Genomic DNA, 21,556 nt, shown 5'->3' with positions numbered 1-21,556 from the left:
TATTTTTGTGATAAACTGCTAACAAAATTTTATACTATACTCTGTGCCGTTACAAATTAATTTTACATTTTTGTTAAAAAATAATAAACATAATGAGGATTTTAAAATGAAAAACCATTATATTGACAGAGTGTAATAATGTTTGTTTCTTGCACATGTGCAAATGCTTGCTTTTGTTTTTCGCCAATGCTAAAATGCACCTAATCAACATTCTTGACAGGGCTACTGCAGACCTTAATTTAATACAAACATATCAGATAAAAAAAGCATAATATTAAGGATTACAAAATCAAATATAGGATACTAGTTAGGAGAAATGAAAACAGCGCAATGATCAAATAAAAAATTCATGTATGAAAATGCAGTTACAATGAATGCTCTTTCAAGAAATTATGATCATAGGTTTCATTACCTTATAAGGCATTTCTCCTGCCTTCTTAGAGAGCCTTCGTGGTGTAGTGGTCTGCACGCTAAGCGTGTAATGGAGAGGTCCCAGGTTTGATTTCCGGCGAAGGCGTTGCATATTTTTCACATTTCCTGCTTCCAAATAACCTAATGTCTCTACAGTGATGCCCGAACTGAAAGGGTGTTGGATGATGATTCTCCTCACCCAGGATTTGGTGATTGGGTCCCCTAAAAAAAAACCCAGTCGCCCTTTAAAAGAGGGAGTATATAAGATATTTCTCCCACCTTCTTAGCCAGCCTTCGTGGTGTAGTGGTCTGCATGCTCAGCGCAAAATTGAGAGGTCCACAATTCGATTCCCGGTGAAGGTGTTGCATATTTTTCATCTTGCCTGCTTCCAAAAAATACCTCATGTCTCTACAACCTATCCACAAGAAGGCAAGTAATGAAAAACTAATGACTTTAAAAATTTTCTTGCACATGCTAACTGGAGAAAGCAACAGAATGAAATAGTCTGGAAATAAAGGAATTTCATTAAAAGTGGCTAAAAAGCAAACAATAGTTTCTCATTATTAAGCTTCTGATAAAAACAAAAGGTATAAGCTGCCAGGCTAAAGTTTATCCAATACTGCAGTTAAACACCAGCCATGCATTTTAGAATGCATTTATGTGCACATATACTGTGCTTTTCTGTTAAACACACATACAGGCCAAAATGGCACATAAAAAATATTTTTCAACCAATCAGATTGAATAGTGCATAAAAAGGTGCATAAAAAATATTTTTCAACCAATCAGATTAAGCTCAACTGGTCTTCTCATTACTGAATAAGTCTCATGATAGCCCACTAAGTCACACAAAGTGCAAGTGTTGAATAGCACCTACGACACAGTACAACACAAATTCAAGTCTACCTTTGTACGTAGATATTCAAAGTATGTAGATATAGCTAATATCTAAGTTACTATTTATTTCATTGTATTATTGTTATTTTATTGTATTTCATACTGATTTGACTTATGATGCCATTACGCAAACACAATATAAAACAAAAGCCACTTAGATTTTCTCACATATACAGAATTCTCAATAAGCTAACATCAAAGAAATTTATCTATTGTATATGTTACTACTAAAAATAAAAAGATATGTTTTTAAAGAACCTGATTTATCAATCGGTTCTTCAACCTAAATTTATCAATGATAATCATAAGATAAATCAAGTTATTGGAAGTGCCGTAATATTTATATTTAATTACGTTACAAAAAAAAAAAAAAAAAAAGTATGCTCACCTTAGGCATAGAACCAAGAGAATTCCAAGCATCCCATTTGGCTTTTCCAACTAAATCAAATACAGATGGTTTAGGTACTGGGCATGAGCCTTCAGTAGCCTGAATAAAGAAAATAAAATGATATGTAAGTAAATGTTTTTACCCTAATGCTTTGCATTTTTTTTTTTACAATGAAATATATAACATATTACTTCTATTTTACTTTTTGTTGCTAATAATGATTTAATTTATATTCAGACTGGATAAATAATGAAAACGTTATGGTAAAACAATGAGAGAAAAAAACTGAGTCTTGAAACTTGTCAGGAGGTCTTTCAGTTATATATGGATTGCTTTAAAGAGGGTCAGGATGACATAGGACATAGGTAAGAATTTACAGTCATCAGAATTGTTTTCTGCTGTCAACACACTGCAGTCTTTGAATGATTCAAAGAACTGGGCAAAATATGTAAAACTACAAAAGGTACACACTTTTCAAGCAATCATTAAATAATTGAAAGATATATGAATATTTCATATAGTTGCAATGTCAAAAGAAAAATCCAAGAAATGCATAAAAAAGTTAAAAGTTTAAATCTATGAAAGAAAAAATCAAAAGCACTTCCTTATTATTATGGTCCCCTTGCTAAAATGAAATAAAATTAACACTAAACTGCAGACATATGCATATGTTAAGTGCCGAGCAGTCTTAACCATGGTCATTTGTAAGCTAACGAACCTTTGAAGTGTTTTTTACTTTCATTATATAGTATTTTCTCATGAGGAAGTTGCTCAGTACACAAAATGAACTAATAAAAGAAAGAACGTGGAACTAATAAAATGAAAAAGGAACAAAAAAAAAAAAAAAAAAAAGAGAGAGAGAGAGAGAGGTTTGGATGCATAATCCCTACATGACACTAAATTTCTAAGAAAGATTTGACATACACAAAAGATGCTCACAAGTGGCAGAGCAGTAAAGTCACTGGACTGGTAGCTTGGTCCAGGGTTCACATTCCAGCAAACAAGCTGCTGCTGTTTTCATAGTCTTCACAAAGTGTAACATGTATGTGAGACAGTTTCCTTTAGAAAGTCCTTCACAAAGTCATCCGTAACTTTAAGTATGTAGCAGCTTCTGAGTACTTTGCTATAAACAAATACCTCCCCTTCAAAAGCAAGACACATAGACAAGTGTTAAAGATAAACAGTGCCTCCCCATTTACATATAAATGCAAACAAAAATTGGTACTTCTTTTGTTATTGGAAGCAGATTCAGAAATGTATGTATGCATGTATACATACACATGTGTGTATGCACACATACATACATACATTTCTGAATCTCGTCCTGATAATACAAAAGTACTGCAAAATATTTAATACAGTCAAAAGTCGTTAATCCGGACTCGTCGGGACTTCAGCGATTCCGGATTATCGATTTTTCCAGATTATAGATCATCAGTTTAAATCTGACAAGATGGCATGCAGAAATTATAAAATTAAAAATATGAAACCATAATTTATGAAATAAAGAACAATTATGATCTAAAGGGTATCAAAATTTACAAAAAAAAAAAGATTAATATTTATTTGTTTACTTTATTAAACATTTCTTTCAACGTGCGCATGCGTAAAGCATACATTACGCATAGTTGAAATTAGAAAATAGCAACCAGAAAACTATTTGATGTGTATTCGTGATATTTATAATGACGAGGAATTTGAATTAAATCATATCAAAGACGGAGTACATCGAGATGAAATACTACATTTAATAAGGAATTATAAGCCAAATAAAATAAAAACATCTGCCCTGAAGATAAGGATAGTGCTGACAGATCAACTTCCAATTCATTGCGCAGCAGCATCAAAGATAAACAAAGTTTAGATAAACAAATGTTAAAGTTTAGATAAACAAAGGATATGCCTTTATCCATTTTTTGCAGCAATTCCACTTTTTGTTTAATGGACTTCGAAACATACTTTCGCTTTGTAGATCCTTTACATATTAGTAAATATATATCAGAAATTCTATTTGACATAATCGAAAGTTTAAGCTTACTTTTATAAAATTGCTCTAACAGTCTGCAAAAAAAGCCGAATCCAATTCGAAGATTAAGGAACAACGCAATCTGCAACATTAACTGAATTAGATAATTTTAGCTTAGCTTATACCGTCCGCTATACATTAAACGCGCATTCATAAACGTATTTTGTGCACGTGCACGCGCATATTCGCAGCCGTAAAGGTCCTATGCGCATGCGTCAACGTGACACATGCACAGAAAGTTTGTAGCTTTGAGGTCCGGATTAGGGGTGTCCGAATTAACAACTTTTGACTGTATAAATGCATTCAACATAAAATTAAATTATGAAATAAAAATTAATAAAATAACAATAAGGGAAATTTATAAAATGTATGTACAGTGTTCCTTCGCCACTTTGCGCTTCATGTTTTGTGACTTCAGTGCTTTGTGGGTTTTTCCAAAATATTCATCAAAAAATAAAACCAAAGAGATGAGTTGACTCAGAGCACATACCACGGGTTCTGATAAAGGCGTGTGATTGGTTTCTGGTGTGACATCGACCAGTGAGAGCATGAGTGGATTTATCCCTGTGAGTTGATTGTCTGCGCATCATCGCAGCCTCACCTAGCATATTCTCTTGTTGTATCTAGCCAGTCTTGTCCATGATGTTGACTGTCTCACATACTTGTTTTAGTGTTGTGTTGGCGATAACTTTTTTTGTTTAAGCGATAACTTTTTTCATTAATTAAGCCCTTATAATGCCGCCTAAGTGCTGTGCCCCTGCAAAAGATTCCTCCGGGGCGCCTAAGAGGAAGAAAATGATGACCATCAGCGAAAAAGTGAAACTTTTAGATATGATCAAAGAGGGCAGAAGTTATGCATTTGTGGCAAACCATTACGGGGGAAATGAATCTACAGTGCGGTACAAAAAAAAAACAGGAAGCAAACATCCGCAAAACTGCTTCAATAAAGAAGCGAAATGTGTGGTAACTCCATGAAATAACAGAATTGTGAAAATGGAATCTGCACTGGCATTGTGGATTGCTGATTGCAGGAAAAAGACAGTGAGTTTGGACACTAATATGATCAGGACAATGGCCAAAGCTCTCTACGACCAAACCTTGCCGATGATGACAATGAAGAGGTGAAGATGCTGACGAACCTCAAGCCAGCAAGCGCTGCCAGGAGGGATCCGCCTCCTTGAGGACGAGGCTTTTCAGCCAGCAAAGGCTGGTTTGAAAAATTTTAAAAAAGATATGGCCTCAGAAACGTGTTTCTGTATGGTGAGACTTCCTCTGCTGACAACGATGCTGCTTGTTGTTACGTGGAGGAAGAGTTTCCGAACCTCATCAGTACGGGAAGCTACCTCCCTGAACAAGTTTTCAACATGAATGAAACATGCGTTTTTTGGAAGAGGATGCCTTCGCATACATTCCTGTTTAAGGATGAAGTGAAGAGGCCAGGTCTCAAGACTCACAAAGACCGTGTTACTGTCATCATGGCTGGCAATGCTGCAGGTTTTATGCTTAAGCCAGGCTTTATTTATAAAGCCAAAAATCCACAGGCATTAAAAAACAAAAATACGGCTCTGTTGCCGGTGTTCTGGATGCATAACTCCAAGGTCTGGATAACGAAAGCTCTGACCTTTGAATGGTTTCTTCATTGCTTCATTCCCCAGGTGAAGCTGTATCTGGCTGAAAAGGGCCTCCCTTTTAAAGTCCTTCTCCTGATGGACTGTGCAGAAGGCCATGCAACAGACCTGCAATATGACAGTGTGCAGAGAGTTTCTACCAGTGAACACTACATCTCTAATTCAGCCTATGGATCAAGGTGTCATTCGTGCCTTTAAGGCACTCTACACTTGCTCCATGATGGAGGGCCTCATCTCGGCAACTGACGATGCCAATGACGAATTCACCTTGACTTCACATTACAGGTTTCTATTAATCTGCATTCTTCTGGTAGCCATATATTATAACCCTAGTCTCCTTCGCATATCCTACCATGGTTCCTTCTTTGCACCTCATTTGTAATTTATATCTAATCTGTTTTGGCACACCAACATAGGCTTTACAACCAAATATTTTAAAATAAACAACACTGGGATTTCTATTTAGGAACATTTCATAAGGGCTTCGGTTGCTTTTATGACATACTGTGTTCCACGTATGTATGAAACAGCCAAGAGCTTCTTCTGCCCACCATTCTTTTCCCATTTTACCATCATTAAGCATAGTTTTAACTGTGTTTAATGCCGTTCGATTAAAATGTTCACACACAGACTGTTCTCTTCTGGGGTGTACGCGTTTGTGTGTTCAACATTAATTCCATTTTCGGCTAAGTACCCTTCGAATTGCTTGTTACAAAATTCCCCACCGTTATCGGTGCATATACTTATTAATTTTCTATTCGTCAGTCTTTCCATTTGCCTATGATAATTCTTAAAGTTGTAGAACGATTCATTTTTATTTTTCATACAATACACTATAGCTAATCTACTATAGTCAACCACAATAGCGAGGAAATATTTACTCCCACCCTTAGATGGAAATGGTAGTGGGCCACAAACGTCTAAATAAACCAACTGCAATGGTTTATACAATCTCTTCGGAACAGTTTTAAAAGTTATTCTACTATATTTAGCAATAATACAAGGTCCACACCTCTCCATTGGTTTTTCAATTTCTGGTAACCCTTTTATGCTTTGATTTTTACTAGTATTCTTAATATAATCAAAATTTACGTGGCTAAATCTCCAATGCCATAGCATTGCACTGTCTACTTTATCTAACTGTCAAATTTCTGTACTGTAACCAGCTTCCTTTTTATCTGTTGCATATCTAAATGGTTTTACGTGATAAAGTCCGTCATATCGTTTAGCGTAGCATAATCTATCCCAATTATTAAAGTATATCCACATCTTCCCTTTTGAAATCACAAAATGAGCGCCTGCCTTTTCTAACCTCGCTCCCGAAAGTAAATTTCTTCTTAGATTTGGATTTTATATAAGACATTATCCATCTCAATCCAATTTATTCAATTTCCTACTTTTACAGCAAATTTGACGGTACCCTTTCCTAGTACTTTACTTTCACAATTTCCTACAGCTAAAGACATATGTATATCGTGTATTTCTTCAAAATTTGTAATTAAATTTCTATTATTACAGAAATGAGTTGTAGCTGCAGTATCTACGAACCAATTAAATTTATCTGCGTTACCTCCTTTATCCGTAGTTGTTACATAATTTTCTATTAACATTAATTCTTTATCTTTAAACTGTCCATTTTTATCATCTATTTTAAACTTCTGATTTTTACTTACATTTTCTTTACATTGAGCGATTAAGTGTCCAAATTTATGACATCTGAAACAAGGTCCTATTCTCATATTCCCCATTTTTTTCTTAGATATTGTTTTATTTTCAACTCTATCTTTCCCTGAATTTGAACTAATAGTATTAAACACGCTTACCTTGCTGTCTTCTAGATCGGCATTTACCTGGCGAAGTCGGCTTTCTTCTCTTACCAGTTCTTCAGCAATTCTTTCCAGCGTAAAATTGTCGTCCTTTCACCTATAGAGCAACTGTACAATGCCGGAGTATTCCTGGAGTCATCTCCTTAAATCCTGAAATCCTTTAAAAAGATCTGCAAGTTGTGTCCAGTTTCAGCCAACTTCTTTGCAGTTATTCTTATCCTCGCGATGAATAATCCTATTTCTTCATTTGGGGTATATCTAATACTAAAAAATTCATCCAGTAACTGAATTATCCTTGCTCTTGTTTCGGGTTCGAATTTCTTCTGTAGAACTTCTCATGCTTCTTTACCACTTGAGCATTCTTGTATCAGCAGCCTGAACTCAGTTTTAATTCCATAATATCATGTAGTGAAGGCTCTATTCTCTCTCAATGTGAATTCCTGCTTTTCACGCCTTGTTGCACTTTTTCTAATTCTTCTTCTTTGTCCTCTATGAAGCTCCAACAATTTCTATCCAGTAACAGCATTTTCATATTGACTTTCCATCGATCCCAGTTGTCATGGTTTAACAGCTGAAAACCTTCAGGTAGTAATGACATCTTTTATTAAGTGTGAGCACAACAACTTAAACAAACTTCTAAGACAGTTTAGCTTCTTTTCGTGGATAACGGCCATCTTCACCTACATTCCTTCAATGCTGAGTTGAATGGATGACAGATTAGCTGTTGGCCCATAAGCCTGTTGGCAGTAGGGATAAAGGCAAAGCATATTTTGCTTCCCTTAAATAAAGCTAAGACTAATCTAAATAAAATTCATGCTTTATTCCGTAAATTAAAATAAAATAAGCTAACACTGCAGCCTTTACATTTAAAATCATTTGAAAGGAAGAAAACTAGCATTATGCTAACTCATGATAAGACAAATTCGGCGATACCGGCATACATATATATAATACTCGGCCAACCTGCCGATCTTGATGTCATCGGCCAATCAGCAGCAACCACATTAGCTTACTGCCAATTGACCTCCGATCAAAATATGCATGAGGAAAAATAAAGGCAACAATCATCGCCAAGCGTAATGTCAACAGAAAAGGCTACCACACTCCTTTATTATTCAATTACTAACATAAAAAAATTGTTTAGGCATCACTACATAAGTCATTACTCAATTTGTCATGTTTTAATAAACATACAGGGCTGAAAGGAAATTATAATAAATAATGATTCGCCAGGTTGGCGTCACATCAACGTGGATGTACCTATGTGGAATGTTTCGGTTTGAGATGTATGCCAAGCTGATACACAGCAACGGAACCAAATTACTGATCATACAAATTTATGCTAAAATGATTGTTTCTTCAATAACAAGGTATTTTATTTAGCGTCGAAGCGAAATTAAGAATCGGGACTCTCCAGATGTTTTATTATGCGCAGAGGGGGGAACCAAATGTGCATATGTAAAGCCTACGAGAAAACGTTGTTGGTGGTTTTGAGGTTCGGATTTTATATCATTCCGGATAAAGGATGTCCGGATTTCGGACTTTGTACTGTATTATTTTTTTTCTTTCTTGCGCAATTACTGGAGTTGCTGAAAATTCAAAATCCAATTAGGAAAACATCTGGACTTTAGCAAGGGCGGAGAAAGAAAAATATCACCAATCACTTGATAATTTGAACTACAACATACTAGGGTTGCAGCAGCAGGCAGACATCCTGCTAGCTTTTATTTATTTATTATTTATGCGTAATAATTCCAGGAACACAGAAGAGGACTCGGATTGCAGTCGTCATGGCTGAGAGTGAAGGCTTACAGATTAAGACAACAAAACATAATGAAAACTTGACGAATTTCCAGTCTTTATTTCCGCACATAAAAAATCCTCTCCACAGATGTTTATCTAATCATAATGAAATGTGAGACATACCTGAGATTCAATCATAATGAAATATGATAAATTACCCTGCACATTGATTCTTAAAATTAAGACGTAGGCATTTTAGATGGGGAAGCAAAGTGAGGAGCTATTAGCAGAAGTGACATAATTAGCTGCTAGATGTATTTATACCAAAACAGGTGCAGTTCTAGAAACAAGCTATGAATGGTCACTATTAGTTTTAGTTACCTTTTGCAAGCAATGTTATGTAACGTTGAAAGATCTCGAGTTTGGAAGAACTTATGGGAGAGCACCAAATTTAAATGTTAATTTCGAGGTCGCCAATTATTCTTTAAAGCAGCTATTGTATTTTGTTATATCTTACATATTCTATGATTCAATCATAATGAAATGCGATAAATTGCCCTGTACATTAATTCTTAAAATTAAGATGCAGACATTTTAGACGGGGAAGCAAAGTGAGGAGCTATGAGAAAAGTATAAGATAGCAGAAGAAGTGACGTAATTAGCTGCCAGGTGTATTTATACCAAAGTAGGTGCAATTCTAGATACAAGCTATGATTGGTCAATATTGGTTTTAGTTACCTTTTTCAACCATCGTTATGTAGCATAGAAAGATCTCGAATTTGGGATAACAGATGAAGTTAGGAGGAGAGCACCAAATTTAGAATGTTAATTTTGAGGTCGACAATTATTTTCTGAAGCAGCTATCGTATTTTGTTATATCTTACATATTTTGAAAAAGGTAACTAAAACTAATATATACGTAGACCAATCATAGCTTGTTTTTATAAATGCACCTACTTTGGTATAAATACACCTGGCAGCTAATTGTGTCACTTCTGCTACCTTTTACCTTGGTAACAGCTACTCGCTTTGCTTCCCCATCTAAAATGCATGCGTCTTAATTTTAAGAATCAATGTACAAGGCAATTTATCGTATTTCATTATGAATGAATCATAGAAATGTCTCAGATTTCATTATGATTGGACAAGCATATATGGAGATGACTTTTTATGTGTGGAAATAAAGACTGGAAATTCGTCAAGTTCACGTTTTGTTGTCTTCATCTGTAAGCCTTCACTCTCAGCCACGACGACTGCAAGCTGGGTCCTTTTCTATGTCCGCAGAATTATTACATATATACTGGGAGTAAAAATAAATCTCTGCTGGTTGATATAGAATAGTGCCAACAGTAAGTTATGGTCATAATTGCCTGATGTAAAATGTCATATCATAAGGTAAGCAATTTGGTATCAGATTTACTGCTTTAATTTGAAGAAATCTGCAGTTGAAGTGCATTGATTGCATTGTTAAAGCAGATGGTGAGGCTGTCTTAAGTGGAAGAAGTTATCATGAGTGATTTCAAAAGTTTACGAATGTGGAATTTGATGTTGAAGACAAAGGAGAGTAAACAAAAATGCTTTATTGGAAGCATTATTGGATGAAGATTCGTGCCAAATGCATGCAGAACTTGCATTAGGAACATTAGGAATGACTCAACAAGCAACTTCATATCGTTTAAAATCACTGGAAATGATTCAAAAGAAAGGAATTTGGGTTCCATATGAACTGAAGCCGAGACACTTTGAACGCCGATTCTTCACATTTTAAATGCTGCTTGCCCAGCATTAACAAAAAGGTTTTTACATTGTATAGTCACTGGTGATGGAAAACAGATCCACTATCTTAACCCAAGGAAGAAATCATTGGGTACACCTGGCCATGCATTGACAGCCAAGTCGAATATTCATGGGAAAAAATGATGCTGTGTATCTACTTAGTGTCATATATTATGAGTTGCTTGAACCAAACACAAAACCTTTATTGAGGCTCTTTGCCGAACACAATTGATGAGATCTAGAGGAACATAAAAAAAAAAAAAATGCACCTACTACTACTCCACAATGATCAAATTAATCTCCTGCATGATAATGCTCATCCACATGTTTTGATGCCAGTCAAAACCTACCTGGAAACAATCAAATGAGAAATTTCCCCCCCTCCTGCTATATGCTGTATTCACAAGACATTGCTCCTTCTGATTACCACAGTCAAAAGTCGTTAATTCGGACACCCATTATCCGGAATGATCTATAATCCAGACCTCAAAACTACAAACTTTCTGCGCATGCGTTGCATTGACGTAAGACCTTTACGGCTGCGAATATGCGTGTGCGCATGTGCAAAATACGTTTACGCATGCGCGTTTGATGAAAAGCAAAGTTTAAAGTTTATAAAATTAAACATTTAGCAGCAGTAGCAATAGAAGCTCCCTGAGGTTATGTGTTATGCAGACATTGAAGACAATAAAAGGTTTCAAACTTAACCAATTTATTAACAATATATTAAAAAAAATTAAAAACAGAATGAATAAATTTAAACAATATCAGTAACTTAGAAAATTATAATATAACCATCATTATCAAAATTTCATATATTAAATAGTATTTTACCTGGTCTCCAAAATACTGGCATTCAATACGCGAAAAACGTATCCTAAACAGAAATTATGCGGTTTTAAATGAAATTAGCTGCACTGTCAATAGATCCACACTTAATGATCAAAAAGCACCTGAAAATTAAATTAAGTCCTTGAGGGCACTTAAATCCGGCCTAACTCCGATCACTGTAGTTGAACACGAGGAATCATAGCCCAGTAAAACATCGCCGCTAACTTATGTTAAATGCCGCCTTCATGAAGAACATGGATGCTGCCCACGGCAGTCACTCATCTTGTAGACAGGAACCAAGGAACTTATTCCGGAAAAGTCAACATGTAGACTGGAACCAAGGAACTTATTCGGGGAAAACCAACTTGTAGACTGGAACCAAGGAACTTATTCGGGAAAAACCATCTTGTAGACTGGAACCAAGAAACTTATTCGGGAAAAACAATCTTGTAGACTGGAACCTCGGAACTTATCCCCGGACTGCACGCATCGCAAGACGTCTTTCAATAGGGGCTGGAAACCCCACACCCAAGAGCCAAGAAAGCAGGAACTAGAAGGAATGAGCCAGAGCGACACGAGATACTTATACCAGAAGTAGGCATAACGTCATCTTACGGCAACCAATCAGCTATCGGCACGACTCGGCCTTCCAGATGACGTAACATCTTGTTTCGTTTTTGCATTTTAATTCGGCTGAAACAGTCCATTCTCAACACAAACAGTGGCAGTGAAAAACGAAGTAACTACTATATCCCTTTAAAATAAGAACTAAACTAGATAAATATTTCAAGGAGGAGAGATGATGCAAAAAAAGGGTTACAATAAGTCATATTTTCCAACAGCGTTTAATGTATAACGGACAGTATAAGCTAAGCTAAAATTATCTAATTCAGTGAATGTTGCAGATTGCATTGTTCCTTAATCTTCAAATTGGAACTGGCTTATTATTTTTTGCAGACTGTTAGAGCAATTTTATAAAAGTAAGCTTGAACTTTCGATTATGTCAAATAGAATTTCTAATATATATTTACTAATATGTAAAGGATCTACAAAGCGAAAGTATGTTTCGAAGTCCATTAAACAAAAAGCGAAATTGCTGCAAAAAATGGATAAAGGCATATCCTTTGTTTATCTAACCATTCCGAAATCTGTTTATCAATTTCACGCTGCTCTGCGGCGGGATGAGGTGGGGGAAATGCCGCAAGGCGCAATGAATTGGAAGTTGATCTGTCAGCACTATCCTTATCTTCAGGGCAGATGTTTTTATTTTATTTGGCTTATAATTCCTTACTAAATGTAGTATTTCATCTCGATGTACTCCGTCTTTGATATGATTTAAATCAAATTTCTCGTCATTATAATTCGCTTCCGATAGCGAAGAAAATGACACAGGTTATTGAAAACGAAAAAATTTCAATTGACAAATTAGTTGGTATTCTCGACACAGCAATTATACGACTTGAACAGCGGAACTTTGTAACTGAACAAGAAATTATGTCTGTTTATAGGAATTTAAGAGAAATTATTATCACATAAAAAACGAAGCAACTCAAACAACTTGCATCGAAAGAAATGTTTAATAAAGTAAACAAATAAATATTAAGCTTTTTTTTTTTTTTTGGTAAAGTTTGATACCCTTTAGATCATAATAAATCCCAAATGAAATAAAAAATATAACAGGTTACCGTGAATTAAATTTAGAAGTTTGCTTTCATATTTTTTATCTTTCACATTCCCCCCTTTCAAAAAGAAAATGGTGAAGGGTTAGAGAAGCCTTTTGAGAGAAATAGCATTAGAGTAGCAAAACATGCGAAATATAATTTTGAAACATACAAAATATAATATTAGATTTCGAACAATAAAATTATAATATGTAAAATTTTGAGTTCAATAAAATTTTTAAAAATCCTATGATGATTTGAGTCCAATCTGTAGAAAGTTTTTTGTTCTGAAACATCATAAATTTGATATTTCAGGGAAGGATTTTCCAAAAATGTTTTGCACACCAGATCACAATTATAAAGATTTGATATACCCATTAATTTTTACAAATGATCATAAATCTTAAAATTTACACCAATTTTCACATTTAAAAGTAATACTTTATCATTTGTAATAGCATGATTGAAATTATGGTTTTCACTTTTATTACTACATTTTACAATTTTAACATTTTACACTTACTGGAAGACCCTACAGCTTTCTCCTAGTACACACATCCAGCTATTTGGGCAAATCCACTTTAAACAAACTCGTATTAAATTTTCACAAGTGTTTAGTGAACTGCGCTACAACATTCCATTATATTAAAAAAATGACACTCCATCATATGAAAAAATAAAAATTCGGCTAATCTTTGGAATATGCTAACAGTAGTTTGGCGACATTTTGGTAAGGCGATAAATGATACTAGCTATAGGACTTTAGCAGTGTACATGGATAAAGTCAAGAGTGTATGCAATGCCATTTTTGTGCAATTCTGGGATATTTTTTTAAGTGAAAATAGGTCGACGTGTACATGGATACGATGTTGTATGTGCAATTCTTAAAAACGCGGCAAGCAGGGGGTGATTCTGCACTTTCTCCCAATTTCACACCTAATCTTCATCATGATTAAGCACTTTTGTTCCATAAAAGTTCTAGCATAAGCGTAACTCAGCTAACAGATTGTTGGAAAAACATGCCTTTACTTCATGAAAACAAAATAGCATCCAAGAAGAAAACTAGCAGGTTGCTATAGCAGGTTTGGTCGCCAAATAATCGCCAAACTACCATAATCCAAAGATTAACCAAAAATTCTATATAATAAATAAAGTGGGAACCTTCAAAGTTTATATGAGATTACATGCCAAGGGTAAAAGGAACAATTATGCATAGGTAAAACAAGCCTCTTTTTCTGAACCAGTACTCCCTCATACTTCATATTTAACATACAATTATTGATAATTATAACATTCATTTACCATAATTTCAAACAAATTTTAAAACAATTTACACTTAATTAAATTCTGATATAAATTTTAAGGGGAAAGTGCAGAATCGCCCACTGCTTGGCACGTTTTTAAGAATTGCACTAACTCGGTATCCATGTGCACATCAACCTATGTTCACTTAAAACAACATCCCAGAATTGCATAAAAATGGCACTGCGCACTCCCTTCACTTTATCCATGTACACATCAACCTATTTTCACTTAAAAAGTCAAAGAAAATTGACAAAAATCCAATTCTTCTTACTCTTGTAAAAAGCGCCAAACAAACGCCAAATAAAGAAGTGCGCGATTCTGCACTTTAGCCATTTTAATACGATTATTCAATTTTCTTAAGTTTTTGATATTTGTATATTAATTTTAGTAATATTTAGCATTCTCCTATTTATATTTCATATAGACATAATTCTCAAAATAATTATAAAATTCTTAAAATTCAAATCTTTAAACAATAATCGGTATTATTTCGTTTTAAAGGCCGTAAAAAAAAGTGCAGCCAAAATGCATGTGCAAAAGCACCAAATCTAGCAAATGTGCCCATTTAACAGCGCGCCAAATCAAATGTACGCGCTGATTTCAGATTGCGTAAGTTTATATAGTTCTATGTTACTTAAGACGTTATTGAAGTACTAGTTTAATTTTTAAATCCTTTTCTGATTTTAAGTCCTTTTTTGATATCCTATGGATTTAACAACCTGGGAATTGCCCGTGACGAAAAGTCGGCAATAGAATTTTGGTTAAAGTGCAGAATCATCTACTGCTTGACGCGTTTTTAAGAATTGCACATATCCGGTATTCATGTGCACATCGATCTATTTTCACTTAAAAAAAAAAAAAGGTTGATCTTTGGGTTATAATAACTTGGCGATTTTTTGGCGAAAATTTGGCGACCAACTCTGCTACAGCAACCCTCTTATTTTTTTTTCCCCGCCGCCATTTTGTCTTCACAAAGTAAAGACATGTTTCTTTTCTTTTTATCTACTGAACACTTCTTCCAACAATCTACTAGCCGAATTACACTTATGCTAGAAATTTTATCTAACAAAATTGCTTAATCATGACAAATATTCACTGCAAAATTGGGAAAAAGTGCACAATACCATACTCCTGACGCGTTTTTCAAAATAACACATACACATAAACCATGTACACGCCGACTAATTTTTACTTAAAAAAAATCCCAGAATTACACAAAAATGGCATTGCGCACACTCTTCACTATATCCACGTACACTGCTTTTTTCACATAAATTAGAAAAATTTCATGAAAATGCATGACAATTTTCTGAATCTTTAAACCCGGTAAAAAGAACATATATGAAATTACCTTATCGCGAAAAAGTATACACCCATTCCAAACATGAACATTTCCACGTATAAAATAAATAAAATATCTAAAAACTTTTACCTCTAAATTATCTATTATATTATAAACGTCACCAACGAATTCATACCGCAAACATTACAAATACATAGTGTCAATTATTAAAATTATTTCCATGCACGTTTACTTCAACTAAAACGTATATCAAATTCCTACACACATAAAATTCACAAAATAACTATCATTTAATTAAAATATCACTAAACCATGTACACGTCGACTTATTTTTACTTAAAAAAACATCCCAGAATTGCACAAAAATGGCATTGCGCACACTCTTCACTATATCCATGTACACTGCTTTTTTCTCATAAATTAGAAAAATTTCACGAAAATGCATGAAAATACTCAACGTATACTACTCAAACGTATTCCAAAATACTACAAACATATAACTCACAAAATCACGATCATTAAATTAAAATATAATTAAATTAAAAACACTACTTAAAATGTAAATAAATACATACATTAAATTAATAAAAATTAGGGCTGATTTTTAGAATATGGTAACTGGTAGTTTGGCGACATTTTGGACGCGATAAAGGTTACTACCTGGGACTTTGGTAATAATGTGAGCAGTACTCAGTTCCGATTACGCATTATTTTGTGTGAGGGAAATGAGAGATCATGGGATATGTCATGTGATATTAATGGAGAAATTACGGTTCTTTAATCGGAAAAGGGGGGAAATCGGGAAAAAATCTGGAAATTTTGTATTTGGCTTTATTCTGTGTTGTGTGAAACAGTGTTCGTCAATTTTTGGATCCCATGGCCCTAACTAAAGGGAATTCGAAATGGGTATTTAGTGGGATTGAAAGGGGTAGTAATAAGTGTTTCTTTAAGGTTGTGCGAGATAGAAGTAAAGATGTTTTATTAAGTAATTTATTTTACCTGGTACCTTGGTGTGAACTATAAGTATGATTTTAAAGAGCCTGAAAAAGAAATAAGAAAAGTTTATCGGACACGTAATCAAGATTCTGAAGAAGAATAGGTAAGTTAGTATTTTTAATTATTTGAGGATATTATTTTTATGCATTGTTCTAAATGTAAGGTGGAAGTAAAGTAATTTGCGTAAACATGCATGGAAATAATTTAAATATTTGACACTAAGTATTTGTAATGTTTGCGGTATGAATTAGTTAGTGACGTTTATAATATAATAGATGATGTAGAGGTAAAAGTTTTTGGATATTTTATTTATTTTATACGAGGAAATGTTCATATTTGGAAACGGTATATACTTTTTCGCGATCAGGTAATTTCATATATGTTCTTTTTACCGGGTTTAAAGATTCAGAAAATTGTCATGCATTTTCGTGAAATTTTTCAAATTTATGAGAAAAAGCAGTGTACATGGATATAGTGAAGAGTGTGCGCAATGCCATTTTTGTGTAATTCTGGGATTTTTTTTAAGTAAAAATTAGTCGGCGTGTACATGGTTTATGTGTATGTGTTATTTTGAAAAACGCGTCAGGAGTATGGTATTGTGCACTTTTTCCCAATTTTGCAGTGAATATTTGTCATGATTAAGCAATTTTGTTAGATAAAATTTCTAGCATAAGTGTAATTCGGCTAGTAGATTGTTGGAAGAAGTGTTCAGTAGATAAAAAGAAAAGAAACACGTCTTTACTTCGTGAAGACAAAATGGTGGCGGGAAAAAAAAAATAGAGGGTTGCTGTAGGAGAGTTGGGTCACCAAATTTTCGCCAAAAAAACGTTAAGTTACCATAATGTAAAGATGAACCAAAATTAGATTACAATCCTAATTACTTTAAACTAAATCATTGCTAATAACAATTTTCAAATAATACCATTTTAATTTATTTACTCCTTACATTTAGAACAATGCATAAAAATAATATCCTCAAATGATTAAAAATACTAACTTACCTAATCTTCTTCAGAATCGTCATTACGTCGCTGCAGTACTACTGCTAATTTCTAAATCCTAAATCTAGTAGTCAACTGGAAGTCTATTCCCCAGGTAATAATAAATTAATACAATTCCATGTATACCCAAACTTCTTTCAGCAAACCACGTACCCTTCCTTACACTCCTTTTCACAAAATGTCCATTTTCACCATATTTCTTGCACCGCCATTTAAACTTGTAATATCCTTCCTTTCACACAATCTCAACTTATTATCAGATAAACGCATTAAAAATTTAGAATTAACGCCATGCAAATGCATAGCGCCATGCAATTCGAAAATTAATCAACACTATTTCACACAACACACAATGAAGCTTTTCCAAATTAATCCCTTTTTCCGATTAAAGAACTATAATTCGTCCATTAAAGTCACGTTTCACACAACACAAAATATAGCTAAATACGAAATTTCCAGATTTCCCCCCTTTTCCGATTAAACAACTGTAATTCGTCCATTAATGTCACATGACATATCTCATGATCTCTCATTTCCCTCACACAAAATAATGCGTAATCGGAACTGAGTGCTTCTCACATTATTACCAAAGTCCCAGGTAGTAACCTTTATCGCCTCCAAAATGTCGCCAAACTACCAGTTACCATATTCCAAAGATCAGCCAAAAAAATCCTAGAATTGCAAAAAAATGGCACTGCGCACACCCTTGACTTTATCTATGTACCCATCGACCTGTTTTCACTTAAAAAGGTAAAAGAAAATTGACAAAAATCCAATTGTTTTTAGTTTTCAGGTCCAGATTATAGATCATTCCGGGTTATAGGTGTCCGAATTAACGACTTTTGACTGTAACACACTTTTCGTAACACAGTGCCACATTCTTTTTTTATATATGCCTCGAACTAAAATCATGTTGTAAGGAAACACTTTCAGATTTCAAAAATATAACTAATTATTGAGCAAGTTATTGATAATGATGCAGTTGAAGGGGGGAAAAAAAAAAACTTCATTTTATAACATAACATCAAAACACATTTTTGGAATATCGGCACTTAATTTTCTGGATGGAAACAACTTTGAAGAATAAATTTATAACTGAAGAAATTAATCACACTTCAATACCCTTTTTGATGACGCGGTTAAATCACTTTCGTATTTGTTGACACACCATATTTCGATGTTACAGTGATCAGGAATTCAGATTAAGAGTTTCCTTTTTTATATTATCCATTCGTTAAACGACCTGAGATTAGTTGACATAAATGTTCCATTGAAGTTAGTATCACATAATCCAATCCTGTAAGACTAATTGAAAAAATAAAAGCACGAAGAAAATACGGAGCACTGTTGATGTGTAGTTATCCTATACTGAAGAGGAAGTATTCTGATTGCGTCGTAAACTAATGTGTTGACTTCGTAAATAAAACTTGGCAGTCGAGGCGATTTTAATTCCAATATTATTTGTAGTTGATAATTTGTGGCCACAATTATCAACTACAAATAAAATAAAATTGGAAAAATACTATCACTTGGCACTCTAGTCGTGCCTTTCCACAGAAGATTTACATTTTTGATATTGTTGAGATAGAAAACAAGCCAGCGAAATTACATCTTAGCAAAGTAGAGAGCAAAGCTGAAGTGCGTAGTTATGCAAGATGGAAGCACGCGAAGAGAAAAGTTTTGGTTTGCAATTCGGTGATTGGTCAAGAGGCAACTGCATTAAGGGTTACGTAAAATTGCGTGACTGATTTGAATGACACAGTTTAGATTTACAGCGCTGTTTTTAGGACAGATAGATGAAGTTCCCAAATGAAATAAAAAATATAAGAGGTTATAGTGAATTAAATTTAGAAGTTTACTTTCATATATATATATACACAACGCAAAATAATATAAAATAAAAAAATACTCTTAAAATTCATCCCATATTCAATCTAGAATAAATCACTTGCAAAAATCAGAAAACAGACGCACAATGTCAAACAGCAAGAAATAGGAGGGCAGAATGTGCCCAAACCAAAACATGAAACTTACATCTTTCACTGCATTCTTTTCAAGGGGTTGGTGAAACAAGAGAAGTAAATAAGTAAAACAACCTGTTTCTGAACCGACAAAGCTATAAAATTCATTCACACACCTTGAGGCTGACATTAAAAAACAGTTCAAAACCTAATACAATATACAATACCTGCTGAACAAGTAGCAACAAGTAATGGTAATAATAATGTAAAATAGGTTTAAAATCCAGCTGATACTGAAAAAAAAAAAAAAAAAAAAAAAAAGCACAGTGGCAAACTGAAACTAATAAGGGCCAAATAGGACAAAGCCAAAAATAAAATATGAAATTGTTTTTTATTTTGTAGTTATTCATACATACATATATACAAATAGATCTTTTCGGCTGACCTTTAGAATATGGTAACTGGTAGTTTGGTGACATTTTGGAGGCGATAAAGGTTACTACCTAGGACTTTGGTAATAATGTGAGAAGCACTCAGTTCCAATTACGCATTATTTTGTGTGAGGGAAATGAGAGATCATGAGATATGTCATGTGACATTAATGGACGAATTACAGTTGTTTAATCGGAAAAGGGGGGAAATCTGGAAATTTCGTATTTAGCTATATTTTGTGTTGTGTGAAACGTGACTTTAATAGACGAATTATAGTTCTTTAATCGGAAAAGGGGATTAATTTGGAAAAGCTTCATTGTGTGTTGTGTGAAATAGTGTTGATTAATTTTCGAATTGCATGGCGCTATGTAAAGTTAATTCTAAATTTTTAATGCGTTTATCTGATAATAAGTTGAGATTGTGTGAAAGGAAGGATATTACAAGTTTAAATGGCGGTGCAAGAAATATGGTGAAAATGGACATTTTGTGAAAAGGAGTGTAAGGAAGGGTACGTGGTTTGCTGAAAGAAGTTTGGGTATACATGGAATTTTATTAATTTCTTATTACTTGGTGAATAGACTTCCAGTTGACTACTAGATTTAAGATTTAGAAATTAGCAGTAGTACTGCAGCAACGTAATGACGATTCTGAAGAAGAATAGGTAAGTTAGTATTTTTAATCATTTGAGGATATTATTTTTATGCATTGTTCTAAATGTAAGGAGTAAATAAATTAAAATGGTATTATTTGAAAATTGTTATTAGCAATGATTTAGTTTAAAGTAATTAGGATTGTAATCTAATTTTGGTTCATCTTTACATTATGGTAACTTAACGTTTTTTTGGCGAAAATTTGGTGACGAACTCTCCTACAGCAACCCTCTATTTTTTTTCCCCGCCGCCATTTTGTCTTCACGAAGTAAAGACATGTTTCTTTTCTTTTTATCTACTGAACACTTCTTCCAACAATCTACTAGCCGAATTACACTTATGCTAGAAATTTTATCTAACAAAATTGCTTAATCATGACAAATATTCACTGCAAAATTGGGAAAAAGTGCACAATACCATACTCCTGACGCGTTTTTCAAAATAACACATACACATAAACCATGTACACGCCGACTAATTTTTACTTAAAAAAACATCCCAGAATTACACAAAAATGGCATTGCGCACACTCTTCACTATATCCATGTACACTGCATTTTTCTCATAAATTTCAAAAATTTCACGAAAATACATGACAATTTTCTGAATCTTTAAAACCGGTAAAAAGAACATATCAAATTACCTGATCGCGAAAAAGTTTGTACCCTTTCCAAATATGAACATTTCCACATATAAAATAAATAAAATATCCAAAAACTT

General features: G+C 33.8%; 1 protein-coding gene across 3 annotated transcripts in view; it reads right to left on the bottom strand.

Moving 5' to 3' along the window:
- The window catches only part of LOC118181043 (enoyl-CoA delta isomerase 2-like), an 83,888-nt gene that overhangs the window by 55,453 nt on the left and 6,879 nt on the right, over positions 1–21,556 (bottom strand). For all 3 annotated transcript variants that reach the window (XM_085821836.1, XM_085821837.1, XM_085821838.1), the window contains exon 3: positions 1,698–1,796. In XM_085821836.1, coding sequence (XP_085677962.1) covers positions 1,698–1,796 — 99 coding nt within the window. The remainder of the gene's footprint in view (positions 1–1,697; positions 1,797–21,556) is intronic.

The sequence above is a fragment of the Stegodyphus dumicola genome, chromosome 8 (assembly GCF_044657685.1).
Source record: "Stegodyphus dumicola isolate Sdum_Otavi_A_Nest chromosome 8, ASM4465768v1".
Taxonomy (NCBI): Eukaryota; Metazoa; Arthropoda; class Arachnida; order Araneae; family Eresidae; genus Stegodyphus; species Stegodyphus dumicola.
Note: the sequence above shows the minus strand (reverse complement) of the source record. Positions and strands in the feature narration are given on the sequence as shown.